The 15,829-nt window shown below is 49.5% G+C and overlaps 1 protein-coding gene across 3 annotated transcripts in view; it reads right to left on the bottom strand.

Moving 5' to 3' along the window:
* Positions 1-1,390: 1,390 nt before the first annotated feature.
* LOC134354333 (complement factor B-like) overlaps positions 1,391-15,829 on the bottom strand; it is a 68,415-nt gene continuing 53,976 nt past the window's right edge. Inside the window, exons 13-17 of one of the 3 annotated variants that reach the window (XM_063063268.1) lie at positions 12,613-12,698; positions 6,918-7,042; positions 6,419-6,497; positions 3,971-4,020; positions 1,391-2,429 (exon numbers count right to left, since the gene is read on the bottom strand). In XM_063063268.1, coding sequence (XP_062919338.1) covers positions 2,307-2,429; positions 3,971-4,020; positions 6,419-6,497; positions 6,918-7,042; positions 12,613-12,698 — 463 coding nt within the window. In that variant the 3' untranslated portion in view covers positions 1,391-2,306. The remainder of the gene's footprint in view (positions 2,430-3,970; positions 4,021-6,418; positions 6,498-6,917; positions 7,043-12,612; positions 12,699-15,829) is intronic. The other 2 variants (XM_063063266.1, XM_063063267.1) reach the window with 2 other exon arrangements.

Here is a 15,829-nt window from a genome sequence, read left to right as displayed (position 1 = left end):
GGTACAGAAGGTGTACAGACACAATCCTTCATTCACTGGGACACGGAGTACAAGAGCAGGGAGGTGATGTTCAGAACGTTACAGCCCATGGGTCAGATCCCAATTGGAGCACCGGGTGATCTGCTCCCCAGACCACAGGAAGTGGGTGACGGTGCTGGAGCGGGTGCTGAAGGGATAGCCCAGCACCCCCTCTTGGGTACAGAGCGTCGGTACCAAGGGGAGAGGCTGGGCCTGTTCTCCCTAGAGCAGAGCGTACTGAGGAACTTTCAACATGGAGAATTTTAAGATTACAAGAGGCAATGAAAGGGAATCTTCCTCTGTATGAGAGGCAAAGAGATTGTCTCATCACACACCCCCAGGGTCAGACACAGAATGAAGCTCCCTCCACACCGTCCCATCACACACTCCCGGGGTCAGACACAGAGTGAAGCTCCCTCCACACCGTCCCATCACACACTCCCGGGGTCAGACACAGAGTGAATCTCCCTTCACACCGTCCCATCACACACTCCCGGGGTCAGACACAGAGTGAATCTCCCTCCACACCGTCCCATCACACACTCCCGGGGTCAGACACAGAGTGAATCTCCCTCCACACCGTCCCATCACACACTCCCGGGGTCAGACACAGAGTGAATCTCCCTCCACACCGTCCCATCACACACTCCCGGGGTCAGACACAGAGTGAAACTCCCTCCACACTGTCCCATCACACACTCCCAGGGTCAGACACAGAGTGAATCTCCCTCCACACCGTCCCATCACACGGTCCCAGGGTTAGACACAGAGTGAAGCTTTCTGCACACTCCAGGGACACCCTGCTTGAAATTTTTAAAGCTGCTGTATTTCAGTCTGTGGAGAGTGGGGTGCTGACGATTGAGTGTCTGGGATGTTTTGAGAAGTTACTCACTCTCCACTTCCTCCCTCTCTCCCCACTCACTGGGGCCCCTCACCCACCGAAGTTACGTCCCACCTCAGCAGTTGGATCTGTTCCCTGATGCTATGCAGTTTGTTTTTCTGAATGAATCTCAGCTTTGTGGGGGGAGGAGAGGAAGAGAGACACAGAGAGAGAGAGAGAGAGAGAGAGAGAGAGAGAGAGAATGAATGAGAATGTGTGGAGGGGAGTGTGCGAAACTGTTGTGTGAGAGTCTGTGTGTCTGTGTGTGCACATGTGGAGAGAGAGAGCTGTGTGGATACTACTGTGACAGTATGTCAATCTGTGTGTGTGATAGATGTGCGTGTGTGTGTGTGAGAGAGAGGGGGTGGGTGGGGACAAGATACAGAATGGGGAGGGAGAGGGGAAGGTGGACAGGGGACTGGGGAGGGGCCGACGGCCCTGTTTGCTGACTGTGGCCAGGAATGTGTGGAATGTTTCCATACTGACTCCCTGGCCTTTGGGTTGTGTGAGGGGTTCAGTTCTGTGTGTGTACATGCGTAGTGTGTATGTGTGTGTATATATATATATATATATATATACACACACACACACACACACATATATATATAATGGGCAAAGAAGTAGCAGATGGAACGCTGTGCAGGGAAGTTTGTGGTCCCTTAAGGCAGACTATTCTCTAAATGGAGATAATATTCAAAGATCAGAGGAGCAAAGGGACTGGGGAGCCCTTGTGTAGGACTCGCTAAAGGCTAACTTGCAGGTTGATGCGGTGGTGAGGAAGGCAAGTTAAATGATAGCACTCATTTCGACAGGACTAGAATATAAAAGCCAGGATGCAATGCTGAGGCTTTAAGAGCAGCTTTGGGCCCTGTATCTAAGGGAGGATGTGCTGGCATTGGAGAGGGTCCAGAGGAGGTTCATGAGAATGAGGGTGAGGGAGGGGATCGAGAAGGGTAGAGAAGTCACCCATGTTCTTCCAGAAGCACTCACAAGTTCTGTTCCAAATTATTTAATGATACAGAGAGTTTCAAACAGTAATATCCAGTCTCAAAATGAGGTTGGGGGGTGGGAAGTGGGGGAAGAGAGGAGGGGGAAGAGGGGATTGGAGGGCACGGGGGGGAGACAAGGGGGAGGGGAAGAAGGAAATGGGAGGGGAGGGGCAGAGGGTAGAGAGTGGGGAACAGAGGTATTGGAGCAGAGGGATGGGGGGAGGATAGAGTGGGGGAGGAAAGGGTTGGGCGTTATCCCAGAGTGAGAGGGACTGAGAGACACTGGTCAGTGTACATATCTCTCCCCGGAAGTAGGTTAGTGTTTCGACTGTGCATTGAGGGGGTGAGGTGTGAGGCTTCGTAGATCAACGATTTCTTTATCATTCTGTGTGTACTTTGAGGAGCGTTTTCAAAACTTGTTAACTGTAGGCAAGGTCTGTCACGACAGTCCTAACCCAGTCCATCATGCGTGCAACGTTGGTGTAGTAACCCATGTAGTTGGCACTGCACTGTGCAGTGGTCCCCGAACTGACAATCCCGATCTGTGGGGTGATTCAGATCCTGTTAGAGACACCCAATGGGGAGCCATCCCTTCCCATTCACTCCCACCACCCACATTCCCAATGGGACCCCAACTCTTCCCATATACTCCCACTGTCCACAGTCCTAATGGGACCCACCCCTTCCCATTCACTCCCACAGTTCACACTCCCAGTGGGACCCCAACCCTTCCCATTCACCCTAACTGTCCATTGTCCCAATGGGCCCCAACCCTTCCTATTAACCCCCATTGTCCACACTCCCAATGGGATCAACCCCTCCCTGTGCACACTCCCAATGGGACCCCAACCTTCCCATTCACTCCCACCACCCACATTCCCAATGGGACCCCAACTCTTCCCATTTACTCCCACTGTCCACAGTCCCAATGGGCCCCAACCCTTCCTATTAACTCCCATTGTCCACACTCCCAATGGGATCAACCCCTCCCTGTGCACACTCCCAATGGGACCCCAACCTTCCCATTCACTCCCACTGTCCACACTCCCAAATGGACCCCATCCCTTCCCATTCACTCCCACCATCCACACTCCCAATGGGAACTCACCCCTTCCCATTCACTTCTGCAGTCCACACTCCCAATGGGAACTCACACCTTCCCATTTCCTGCCAGATTTAATTGCAGGAAACATTGCAGCAATGTGCTGTGATGGTGCAATGCCATCACCTTTGCTGCTGTTGCATTCTATTGAAATGTTGCCTCTGCGTTCCCATGCTTTGGCCCTGCTGTTGAATGGTGCTGCTCCCAGAACCTGAAGGCATTTGAAGATGCCATGCTTTAGCTCGTTGTTGCATCTCTGCTGCAGAATTCCACCTTACAACACTGCAGTGGACTGGTAGTTGTGAGGTGTTGTGGAATGCTTTTTCTGCAAGGTCCTGCAATGCATTTGTGTAGCAGTTTAACGCTGTTGCATTGTAGTATATTGGTGTGTTATAGTAGAGTGAGCATTTCCATGCTTGACTCTGTGCTGCATTGTTGACCACTCGTTGCAGAAATGCATCGCTGCATGTACATTGTATTGAGAAATGATCAGCACAGTGTTGCAATAATGCAGCAGTGTGTGGTTCTGCAAGGAGAGTGGAATTGTGCTGTAATGCTGCATGGTTCATGCAGGGGTAAATGCAATGGTATACTGCAGCACAGGACTGCAATTCCCAATGGTGCCCAGCAATACAAGAGCTTAAAACTGCCTCTGGAGTATGCAGAATGGAGTGATGCAACTTTAACCTCCTATGGCGTGTCGTACTGATTCATTTTGTTGGAGTTGTTACGTTGCGGGCGTGCTACAGTGAGATAGGATTGGTGCATCGCCCTGTGACGCTGTTTTGCTGAACGATGGACTGCAGCAACACAGCAAAGGTGGGGGGAAATGCAGCCCATCAGTGCGCTGCAGCAAGACACGGCTGCAGAGGTCATGCCTTTGATGCAATGCAGTCGCAGATATCTGCTGTCTTCCAGGTGGAGATGATGCAGGAGGGTTGACCACTGCATTCCAAGAGGATTGGTTGCACTCGTTCTCACCTGAATCCATCTCTGCTTAATTTTGATTGAGAAAGGACCGCCAGAATCTCCTAAAACGTAGAACACAGAACAGCACAGTACAGGAACAGCCCCTTTCCTCCACAAAGTTGTACTAAACTAAACAAATGCAATTGAATGCCTAACTCTAATCCCTTCTGCCTACACAGTGTCCAGTCAATACCCCTCCACCCATGTGCCTCTCCAAAAGCCCCTTAAAACACCTCTGTCGTATCTGCCTCCACCACCACCCTCAACACCACATCCCAGGCACCCACCACCCTGTGTGTGAAAGAACACTTGCACCACACATCTCCTTTGAACTTAACCCTCGCACCTTCAATGCATGCCTGCTGGTATTAGAATTTCAATACTTTGACCTTGAGGGATAAAGATACCAGCTGTCTATGCCTCTCATTATCATTGTGAGTGGAGACTTCTGTGAGGTCCCCCCTCAGCTCCTGCTGCTCTGGACAATACATCTGATCTCTCCCGATAACTCATAACTCCTAATCCTTCCTGCAATCGGCTAACCAAACCTGAATGCAATACTCCAGACGAGGCCTGACCAGAGTTTTATAAAGCTGCAATGTTACTTCCCAATCCTTGAACCGATAAAGTCTGCACCTTCTTTGCCATCCTATTGAAGTACTGGGAGTTGTGGACGTGGAGTCTAAGATCCCTCTGTACATTAACACTGCTAGGAGTTGTCATTCACTGCGTCCTGTCCCTTGACACCTGCCCTCTCAAAGTGGAACACAAGGCGAAGCAGATACACAACGTAAAGCACAGATCTGAAGTGTGGCAGGACACTCCACATTTCCCTGGCTGGGGTTAGTCCCTGCATTCACATCCACCATATTACCTTGCCCACATCTGCATGTCAGGAGTGTGACGGGACATTACCCAATTTGCCAGCTGAGGGCAGCTCTCGAGAAGCTCAGCGCCATTCAGAACAGATAGCACCCTTCACCAGTTACCCCTTATCCCTGCCACCCCCACAAAACACCCACTCCTGCCCACCTCTAGCACAAAAAGAACCATACATAGAGGGCACCACAGTCCCTGGCCAGGCCACTCCAAAAGCCCCTCCTGAACACCCCCCCCCACCACAAATCTTGCTGGATGGATGACAGGAAGACCACCACCTACGGTTTTCCCACATCCCACACGGATCAAAATGCGATATACGCTCTCCTTCCCTTTCATTGGATCAGGGTCTGACTCCCAGAACTTGCTCACTCAATGGTGTCAAGGGAGAGCACCCGCACCAGAAAGGACATACCTTGGGGATGGGGGGGGGATGTTTTCACGGCCTCCTTCTCAGGGGGCAAATAGGGATGGGGAGAAATGCTGGCAAGTTCCCTACCTTCTGGAGGGGTGATAAGTGATGAGTGCCAAAAGCAGGCAAGCAGAGTAATACCAAGGGTCCATAAATTTAATTGGGTGACAAAGCTGGTGGAGGGAGAGGAGGAAATGGAGAGTGTGGGGAGAGGAGATGGAGAGGCGGAGAATGGGTGAGGAGTGGGTGGGGTGTCGGTGGGGAGAGGGTGGGGAGAGAGTGGGGGGAGAGAGTGGAGAGTGGGTGGGGAGTGGGTGAGGAGTGGGTGAGGAGTGGGTGGGGAGAAGGTGGAGAGTGGGAGGGGAGTGGGTGGGGAGTGGGTGGAGAGTGGATGGAGAGTGGGTGAGGAGTGGGTAGGGAGTGGGTGGAGAGTGGGTGGGGAGAGGGTGGGGAGAGGGTGGAGAGAGTGGGGAGAGGGTGGAGAGTGGGTGGGGAATGGGTGGGGAGTGGGTGGAGAGTGGGTGAGGAGTGGGTGGGGAGTGGGTGGAGAGTGGGTGGGGAGTGGGAGAGGGTGGGGAGTGGGTGGGGAGTAGTTGGGAAATGGTGGGAGATGGTACAGAGTGGGTGAGGAGTGGGTGGGGAGTGGGTGGGGAGTGGATGGGGAGTGGGTGGGGAGTGGGTGAGGAGTGGGTGAGGAGTGGGTGGGGAGAAGGTGGAGAGTGGGAGGGGAGTGGGTGGAGAGTGGATGGAGAGTGGGTGAGGAGTGGGTAGGGAGTGGGTGGAGAGTGGGTGGGGAGAGGGTGGGGAGAGGGTGGAGAGAGTGGGGAGAGGGTGGAGAGTGGGTGGGGAATGGGTGGGGAGTGGGTGGGGAGTGGGTGAGGAGTGGGTGGGGAGTGGGTGGAGAGTGGGTGGGGAGTGGGAGAGGGTGGGGAGTGGGTGGGGAGTAGTTGGGAAATGGTGGGAGATGGTGCAGAGTGGGTGAGGAGTGGGTGGGGAGTGGGTGGGGAGTGGACGGGGAGTGGGTGGGGAGTGGGTGAGGTGTGGGTGGGAGATGGTGGGGAGTGGGTGAGGAGATGGTGGGGAGTGGGAGTGGGTGGAGGTGGGAGAGTGGAGATGGAGAGGGTCAGAGGAGGACAATATGGAGGGGAGATCTCAGTTGGAAAACTCACCAGCACAAGTGTCCACCCCATCTCCTTTGGCACAGATCTGACTCAGATCAAGGTTATTCCTCAAACACTGGTCACGGGGCTGGAGGTGGGGGTGGTTGAGAGAAAGAGAGTGTGGGACATTAGTCATTATAGCTGAGACGCAAAGGGAGGGGGATGCAAGAGAGGTGAGGAGTGGGAGGTTTGGAGAAAAGGTGGGGAGAGGGCAATACAGAGGGAGGAAATGGGAGAGAGAGGAGGGTAGAGAGGAGAGAGAAGATGGAGAGAAAGGGGAGAAAGGGGGAGGGGAGAGGGGGGAGACAAGGGGGAGAGGCAGGGGAGACAGTGGGACAATGGGGGAGATGGTGTAGGCGGGGGTAGGAGACAGGGAAATGGAGAGATGTGAGGGAGAGAAGTGAAAGAGGGATGAAAGGGAGGGAGAGAGAGGATAGGGGGAGGGAGGAAGGTGTCAGGGTGGGGAGAAAGATGGGCTCCAGGGAGGGACATGTTGGGATGAACTCACCTTGATGGAGATTTTCCCATACTTGAGAACTTTTGAGATTTTCCCTTTTTCCGTGAGGCCCCAACCTGAGATGTACCCTGAGATCTCTCTCCACTCGCTCCCACTGTAGCCTGTTAGGACACGGTCTGTATCCAGAGAGATATCTGCCCTTAGTGCAATGTTCCCAGAAGGCAGACCACAAACTCCAGCACACTCTTCTATGTAATCTCTCACTCCCCCTCTCTCTCATGTCATCTCCCCCTCTGTCCCTTTCTTTCTCAGTTTGTCTCTCTTCCTCTCTGTCTCTCTCCATGTTTCCTCCCTCTCTCTTTCTCTCCTCTCTGGCTTCCCCTTCTCACACCCTTCCCCTCTGTCTCGGACTGGAGGTTGGTGACCAGAGCTGTCTCGAGGGCTCAGTGTTGGGAGCTTTCACGCTTGTTATCCATGTCAGTGATTTGAATGAGAATATACAGATGCAGTTAGCAAGTTTGCAGCTGACACAAAAGTGGGTAGAGTCGTGGACAATGAAGAGGATTGTAAGGACTTACAGGGGGATCTCAATCAACTGAGTCCATGGGCCGAGGAATGACAAATGGAGTTTAGGTTGGATAAGTGCGACGTAACACATTTCAGGAAGACAGATGAGGGTGAGACTTTGCCAGAGAACGGCAGGTCCCTCGGGAGGCACAGTTCCCTGAGAGTAGGGTCACAGGTAGACAGGGCGGTGAATAAGGTGAGAACAGGGTTTGGAACATCCCTCTGGATAAGCCGTGGGGCACAACCAACCGAGGGGAGCAGAGTGATCGTCTCTCTGCTCTGCCACTGAGTCTGGTGCTGTGATTGCATGGGGGGAGGTGGGGAGAAGACGGTTAGAAGAGTAGACGTGATGTGAAGGAGACACCCCCAGATGGTATGTTGCCTCGCAAGTGCCAGGGTCAGGGATGTCTCGGGTTGGGACCACGGCATTGTAAACTGGGAGGTTGAGCAGCCAGGAGTCCTGGCCCCAGTGACACAGGTAGGAAAAGGGAGGAAACCTGAAGAGAGATTTTAGGGAGCTAGGTAGAAAGCTGAAAAACCAGAACTCCAGGATAGTAATCTTTGGATCGTTACCTGTGCTATGTGCCAGTGAGGGAAAGAATGGGACGATGTGGCAGATAAATGAGTAGCTGAGGAATTGGCTCAGGGACTAGTGTTTCAGGTTTCTGGATCGTTGGAATCTCTTCTGGGGAAAATATGACCTGTAGAAAAGGGGCAGGTTACACCTGAACCCAAGGGGGACCAATACCCTTGCGGGCAGGTTTGCTAGAGTTGTTGGAGAGGGTTTAAGCTGATATGGCAGGGGGTGGGAACCAGCGTGATAGGGATGAGAATGGGGCAGTTAATGTATGAACATATGCAGTGCGTAGTGAGACTGTGAGAAAGGACAGGCAGACGTTAGGACAAAATTGCAGTCAGTGGGATATTAAAGTGTAACGGGGCAGAATTGAGAAAGGTGACTGAAGGTGTTATATTTGAATGCGCAAAGTACAGTATACAGAATAAGGCAGATGAACTTGTAGCACAGTTACAGATTGGCATGTATGACATTGTGGGCATCACTGGATCATGGCTGAAAGAAGATCATAGCTGGGAGTTTAACATCCGAGGATACTCATTACATCGAAAGGAGAGGCAGGTAGGCAGAGGGGGTGGAGTGGCCGTCTTGGTAAAAAATGAAATCAAATCCTTAGAAAGAGGTGACACAGGGTCGGAAGATGTAGAATCCTTGCAGATACAGTTAAGAAGCTGCAAGAATAAAAGACTCTAATGGGAATTGCATACAGGCCTCAAAACAGTAGCCAGGATGTGGGGTACAAGTTACAAAGGGAGATAGAAAAAGGCTTGTAAAAAGGGTAATGTTCGGATAATCACAGGAAAATCAATATGCCAGTAGATTGGAAAAATCAGACAGATGCAGACAGCCCAGCGCATCTGTAGTTATGAACTTCCCATGATTCAGGACATTTACAAGGACAGGTGTGTAAAAAGGGTCCGTAGGATCATTGGGGACCCAAGCCATCCTAACCACAATCTATTCCAGCTGCTGCCATCCGGGAAGCAGTACCACAGCATAAAAGCCAGGACCAACAGGCTCCGGGACAGCTTCTTCCACCAGGCCATCAGACTGCTTAACTCATGCTGACTTGAGTGTACTCTGTATTACATTGACTTCTATTTATTATAAATTATTATAAATTACTGTGATTGCACATTGCACATTTAGATGGAGACGTTACGTAAAGATTTTTTACTCCTCACGTATGTGAAGGATGTAAGAAATAAAGTCAATTCAATTCAATTCAATACCAAGAGAGAGAATTTGTAGAATGCCTACAAGATGGCTTAAAAGAATAGCTTGTGGTTAAGCCCTCTAGGTGATCAGCCATTCTGCATTGAGTGTAGTGTAATGAACCAGATTTGATTAGGGTGCTTAAGGTAACAGAACCCTTCAGAGACAGTGATCGTAATATGATAGACTTCACCCTACAATTTGAGATTGTGAAGCTAAAGTCAGATGCTTCAGTATTGCAGTGGAGTAAAGGGAACTATAGAGGCACGAGAGAGGAGTTGGTCAGCATTGACACTAGCAAGGATGACGGCAGAACAACAATGGCTGGAGTTTCTGGGAGCAGATCAAAAGGTACAGGATAGATACATCCTAAAGAAGAAATATTCTAAAGGCAGGATGGGTTGACCATTGCTGACAAGGGAAGTCAAGGACAGCATAAAAGCGAAAGAGAGGGTATTAAATAGAGCAAAAATTAATGGGGATTAGGAAGCTTTTTAAAGATCACCAGAAGGCAATTAAAGATCATAAACAGAGAAAAGGTGGAATGAGTGGAAGCTAGCCAATAATATCAAAGGGGAAACCAAAAGTTTTTCAGATATATAAGAGAGGTGAAAGTAGATATCGGACCACTGGAAAATGATGCTAGAAATTGGGGACAAGGAATGATAAATGAACTGAATAAGTATTTTGCATCCATCTTCACTGTGGAAGACACAAACAGTATGCTGGAAGTTTGAGTGTGTCAGGGGGCAGAAGTGTGTGCAATTGCAATTACTAGGGAGGTGTTAAGAAGGTGAAAGGTCTGAAGGTAGGTTAGTCACCTTGACCTGATGGATTACACCCCAGGGCTCTGAAAAAGGCAGCTAGAGAAAATGGATGCATTAGCTTCTAGCATGGTTCTGGAGGACTGGAAAATTGCAAATTTCACTGCACTCTTCAACCAGGAAGAGAGGCAGAAGAAAGGAAATTATAGGCCAGTTAGATTGACCTCAGTGGCTGGGATGATGTTGGAGTCAGTTGTCAAGAATGACATCTCAAGGGTATTTGGGGACACATGATAAAATAGACCATAGTCATCATGGTGTATTTAAGGGGAAATCTTGCCTGACATATCTGTTGGAATTCTTTGAGGGAATAACAAGATGGATAGACAAGGGAGAACTGGTGAATGTTGTGTTTTCAGAAGGCTTCTGATAAGGTGCTGCACATGAAGTTGCTTAACAAGACAAGAGCCCATGGTATTACAGGAAAGGTACCGGCGTGGATAGAGCATTGGTTGATTGGCAGGAGACAAAGAGTGGGAATAGGGTAGCCTTTTCTGGTTGGCTGCCAGTGACTAGTGGTGTTCCACAGGGGTCTGTGTTGGGGTTGTTTCCTTTTACATTGTATGTCAATGATTTGGATGATGGAATTGATGGCTTTGTGGCCAAGTTTGCGGATGAAACGAAGCTAGCTGGAGAGGCAAGTATGTTGAGCAAGCAGGGAGGCAGTAGAAGGAGACTGGGCAAAGTGGCAGATGGAATACAGTGCAGAGAAGGGTATGGTCATGCACTTTGGCAGAAGAAACAAACACATAGATTATTTTTTAAACGAGCAGAAAGTTCAAAAATCTGAGGTGCAAAGGACCTCGGGAGCCCTTATGCATCATTCTCTAAACGTTCATTTGTGGCTTGAATCAGCATTAAGGAAGGCAAATGCAATGTTAGCATTCATTTTGACAAGACTAGAATATATTGTAAAAGCAAGGATGTAATGCTGAGGCTTTATAAGGCACTGGTAAGGCCTCACTCAGAGTATTGTCAGCAGTTTTGGGCTGCTTAACTAAGAAAGGTTGAGCTGACATTGGAGAGGGTCCAGAGGAGGTTCACAAGAATGATTCTGGAAATGAAAGAGTTAGCATATAAGGAGCATTTGATATCTCTGGGCCTGTACACACATTGAATGTTGAAAGGCTTAGATAGAGTGGATATGGAGAGAATGTTTCCTCTACTGGGGGACTCTAGGACCAGAGAGCACAGCCTCAGAATAGAGGGACGTCCATTTTGAATGGAGATGAGGAGGAATTTCTTGAGGTAGAGGGTGGTGAATCTGTGGAATTCATTACCACAGGCAGCTGTGGAGGAAATGTCATTGGGTGTATCGAAGGTGGAGGTTGATAGGTTCTTGATTAGTCAGGGCACGAAAGTTTACAAGGAGACAGCAGAGAATGAGGTTGGGAGGGAAAATGGATCAGCCATGGCAAAATGGCAGAGCATTTCGATGGGCTGAATGGCCTAATTATTTTCTATCTCTTATGGTTATGATCCTGTTACAGCTGTACAAGATGTCAGTTTTGGTCACCCTGCTAAAAGATGCCATTAAGCTGGAAAGTATGCAGAGGAAATTTACAGGGGATGTTGCTGGGTCTTGAGGAACTGAATTAAGGAGAGAGTTGGGACTTTGTTCTCTGGAGTACAGGTGACCTAGTAGAGGAGTATAAAATCATAAGGGACACACAGGGTGAATGCAGAGTCTTTTTCCCCCAGAGTTGGGGAATCAAGATCCAGAGGGCACAGGTTTAAGATGAGAGGGGGGAGATTTAGTAGGAAACTGAGGAGAAACTTCTTTACAAAGAGTGTGGTCCATATATGCAATGAACTGCCAGAGGAAGTGGTTGAGGCAGGGACATTAACAATATTGAAAAGGTAGATGAAGGCAAAAGGTTCAAAGGGATATAGGCTAGACAAGAGGAAATGGAATGAACTTGGATAGAAATCGACCAGTATGGATCCGAGAGGGTCGAAGGGTCTGTTTCTGTGTTGAGTGACTCTGGAACACTCCCTCACTTACTCACGTTCCTGGGGTCAGACACAGAGTGAATCTCATTCCACTCTGTCCCATCACACACTCCCGGGGTCAAACAAAGAGTGAAGCTCCCTCCACACCGTCCCATCACACACTCCTGGGGTCAGACACAGAGTGAATTCCCCTCCACTCTGTCCCATCACACACTCCCGGAGTCAGACACAGAGTGAATCTCCCTCCACACTCTCCCATCACACACTCCCAGGGTCAGACACAGAGAGAAGCTCCCTCCACACCATCCCATCACACACTCCCGGGGTCAGACACAGAGTGAATCTCCCTCCAGACCGTCCCATCACACACTCCCGGGGTCAGAATCAGAGTGACTCTCCCTCCACAGCGTCCCATCACACACTTCCAGGGTTAGACACAGACTGATCTCCCTCCACACCGTCCCATCACACACTCCCAGGGTCAGACACAGAGAGAAGCTCCCTCCACACCATCCCATCACACACTCCCGGGGTCAGACACAGAGTGAATTTCCATCCACACTGTCCCATCACTCACTCGCATTATTCCTGTATTCCCTTGGCTCCCTACCTTGGTAAGAGCACTGATCTGTCCAGTCACCCTCTGGTGCCGGGAGAAATTCAGAGACTTCCTTCGTGCAGGGTAGACAGACAGGCCTGAGAAAGGGATGGAGAATAGGGGTCAGTTCCCGTAGCAACAGATCCATACTGGCAACCTGCTACACATGTCTTGCATAGGATATACAACACAGAACAAGCCCTTCCACCCACCACGTTAAACATAACTAAACCCCTAACTAAGCTAATTCCTTCTGCCCATACAGTGCCATACCCCTCAATTCCCAGTACATCCATGTGCCTGTCTGAGAGTCCCTTCAACGCCTCTGTTCTATCTGCCTCCACCACCACCCTCGTACCCACTGCTCTCAGCGTTAAACCACTTGCCCCACATATCTCCACTAGACTTACCCCAATCACCTTAAATACATGCCCTCTAATGTTAGACATTTCAACCCTGGAGGCAGAAGATAATCACTGCGCCACTCATAATCTGATAAACCTCTCTCAGATCTCCCCTCAGCCTTCGCTCCAGAGAAAACAACCCGCGTTTGTTCACCCTCTCCTGGCACGCAGCATCCTGGTGAAGCTCTCCCGCACCCTCTCCACATCCCCAAAGTCAAAGTCAGGTTTACTGTCACACGCAGAGATTAATGAAACATTTCCTGGCAGCATCACAGGCACATTGCATCAGACACACACAAGAAAGACAGGAATTAAACATATATTATGCAAAATTTATTTCTTCTTTATGGCTTTGGCTTCTGCAGAACATGGAAGGGTACAGCACAGCACCGGCCCTTTGGCCTGCGATGCAGTGCTGCACTCTAAGATCAATCCAATGCCTCCCTCCCGCACAGCCCTCCATTTTTCTTTCACCCATGGGCCTATCTCAGAATCTCTTAAATGCCCCTAATGCATTTGCCTCGGCCACCATCCCTGGCAGGGCGTAGAACACACCCACCACTCTCTGTGTAAAGAAACCTACCTCTGAAATCCCCCCTATATTTTCCTCTAAGCCCTACCGAATTAGTCACTCTGCCCCGGAGGAAAAAGTCTCTGGCTGTCCTTTCCATTAACTTGTACACCTCTATCAAGTTACCTCCTTCATTCCAAGGAGAAAACCCTGGCTCACTCAACCTACCTTCATAAGACATGCTCTCTGATCCAGATAGCATGCTGGTAAATCTTCTCTGCACCCTCTCTAAAGCTCCATATCCTTCCTATAATGTGGTGACCAGAACTGAATCAAGTGCAGTCTACCCAGGGTTTTATAGAGCTGCAACATTACCTCATGGCTTCTAGGTTCTACAAGAAAGAACATACTTGGACCACAAACAAAGACTATTGTGGTGCAAAGTGGTGTACTGAGGTAGTGATTAGAATTGTGCCTGTTGGTTCAGGAGCCAAATGGTTGAAGGGAAGTCATTGTTTCTGAACCGAGTGGTGTTGGACTTCTGGGTTTTTTTACCCCCCGCCTGATACAAGCTGGGAGAAGATAACGTGGCCCAGATAGTGGGATCTTTGATGATGGATGTTGCCTTTTGAGGCAGAGCCTCCTGTACTGATGGTGGAGAGGGATGTGCCCGTGATGTGTTGGGCTTATTCATCTTCCTGCAATGAGGGACCAGCACTGTCCCCAGCCGTCCGAGCTTTATTCAGTTACAGGATGACTTCCTGATTGTTACTCTCAGCACCCCATCCAATGAAGGCAAGCATGCTGTGTGCCTTCTTCACCACCCTGTCTATCTGCATAGTCACTTTCAGGGAGCCGTGGACTTGCAGCACAAGGTCTCTCTGTACCTGAGCACGATCAAGGGTCCTGCTTAACAGTCCACTGTCTCTTTACATTTGATGTGAGAACAAGATTTGAAGCGAATGGGGTGAGTCAGGACATTCGGCAGGCTTTAGATCGCAAGGAGCAGTTGGGTTGTGTATTTTGGGAGTAAGATTTGAAAAAGCGAACAGGGCAGTCAGGATATTTGGTAGGCTTGAGATCATGGGGTAAGTAGGCACTTGGCAAGTACCAATAAATAGATATTTTGTTTAAGCCATTGTAGGAGCAGCTGTAATTGGGCTGGGCTGGTATTTCAGAGGAGAGTCAAGGCTTTGGATCAAGGGTCCTAAACAGGCAAGACAGCTCATGAAAGTATCTGGTTTCTGAGGAGGCTGCTGAGAAATGGACTTTGAACATCTTTACTCACGTCATTCTACAGATGCGCAGTAGAGAGCATCTTAACAAGCTGCATCGCTGCTCGGGTTGGAAACTGCACTGTAGCAGTCAGGAAAACTCTACAACAGGTACTGAAAACCTCCCAATGCATCACTGTCATCAGCCTTCCCGCCATCAAGGATAGAGTTAAGACTGGGATGAGAGCTGCATACAGGCTCTGGGCCTGTAGTCGCTGGAGTTTAGAAGAATGAGGGAGGATCTCGTTGAAATCTATCAAATATTGAAAGGCCTCAATCAAGTGGATGTGGAGAGGTTGTTTCCTGTTGTTGGCAACTCTAGGAGAGCACAACCTCAGAACAGAGTGACAACTCTTTAGAACAGAGTGGAGGAGGAATTTCCTACAGAGGGTAGTGAGTTTATGGAACTCACAGTCAGCTGTGGAGGTCAAGCCATTGGGTATACTTAGAGCAGAAGTTGATAGGTTCTTGATTAGACAGGGTGTCAAAGATTATGGGAAAAAGGCAGGAGAATTGGGTTGAGAGGGATAATAAATTAACAATGATTGAAAGGTAGAGCAGATTTGAAGGGCCAAATGGCATGTTAAGAAGGGTAATGTCATAATTGTAATGGGGGACTTCAATATGCAAGGGGATTGTGAAAATCAGGTTGGTGTTGGATTGCAAGAGACTACTTGAGCCTACTCAGGGAAAGGTTATCTTAGATTGGGTGATGTGTAACCACCCAGATCTTATCGGAAACATAATGTAAAGGAACCCTGAGGAGGCAGTGATCATAATATGATTAAATTCATACTGCAATTTGAGAGGGAGAAACATAAGTCACGTATCATATCACAATGGAATAAATGGAATTACAGAGGCAAGAGAGAGGAGCTTGCCCACATGGACTGGAGGAGGATAGTGGTGGAGACGACAGCAGAGCAGAGATGGATGAAGTTTCTGGGAATAGTTCACAAGGCACAGGATACACAGAGGAAGTTCTCAAATGGCAGGGGCAGGCAACTGTGGCTGACAAGAGAAGTTAAGGGCTGCATAAA

Source organism: Mobula hypostoma, chromosome 11 (assembly GCF_963921235.1).
Source record: "Mobula hypostoma chromosome 11, sMobHyp1.1, whole genome shotgun sequence".
NCBI classification, from domain to species: domain Eukaryota; kingdom Metazoa; phylum Chordata; class Chondrichthyes; order Myliobatiformes; family Myliobatidae; genus Mobula; species Mobula hypostoma.
This window is presented reverse-complemented; position numbering and strand designations above follow the sequence as displayed.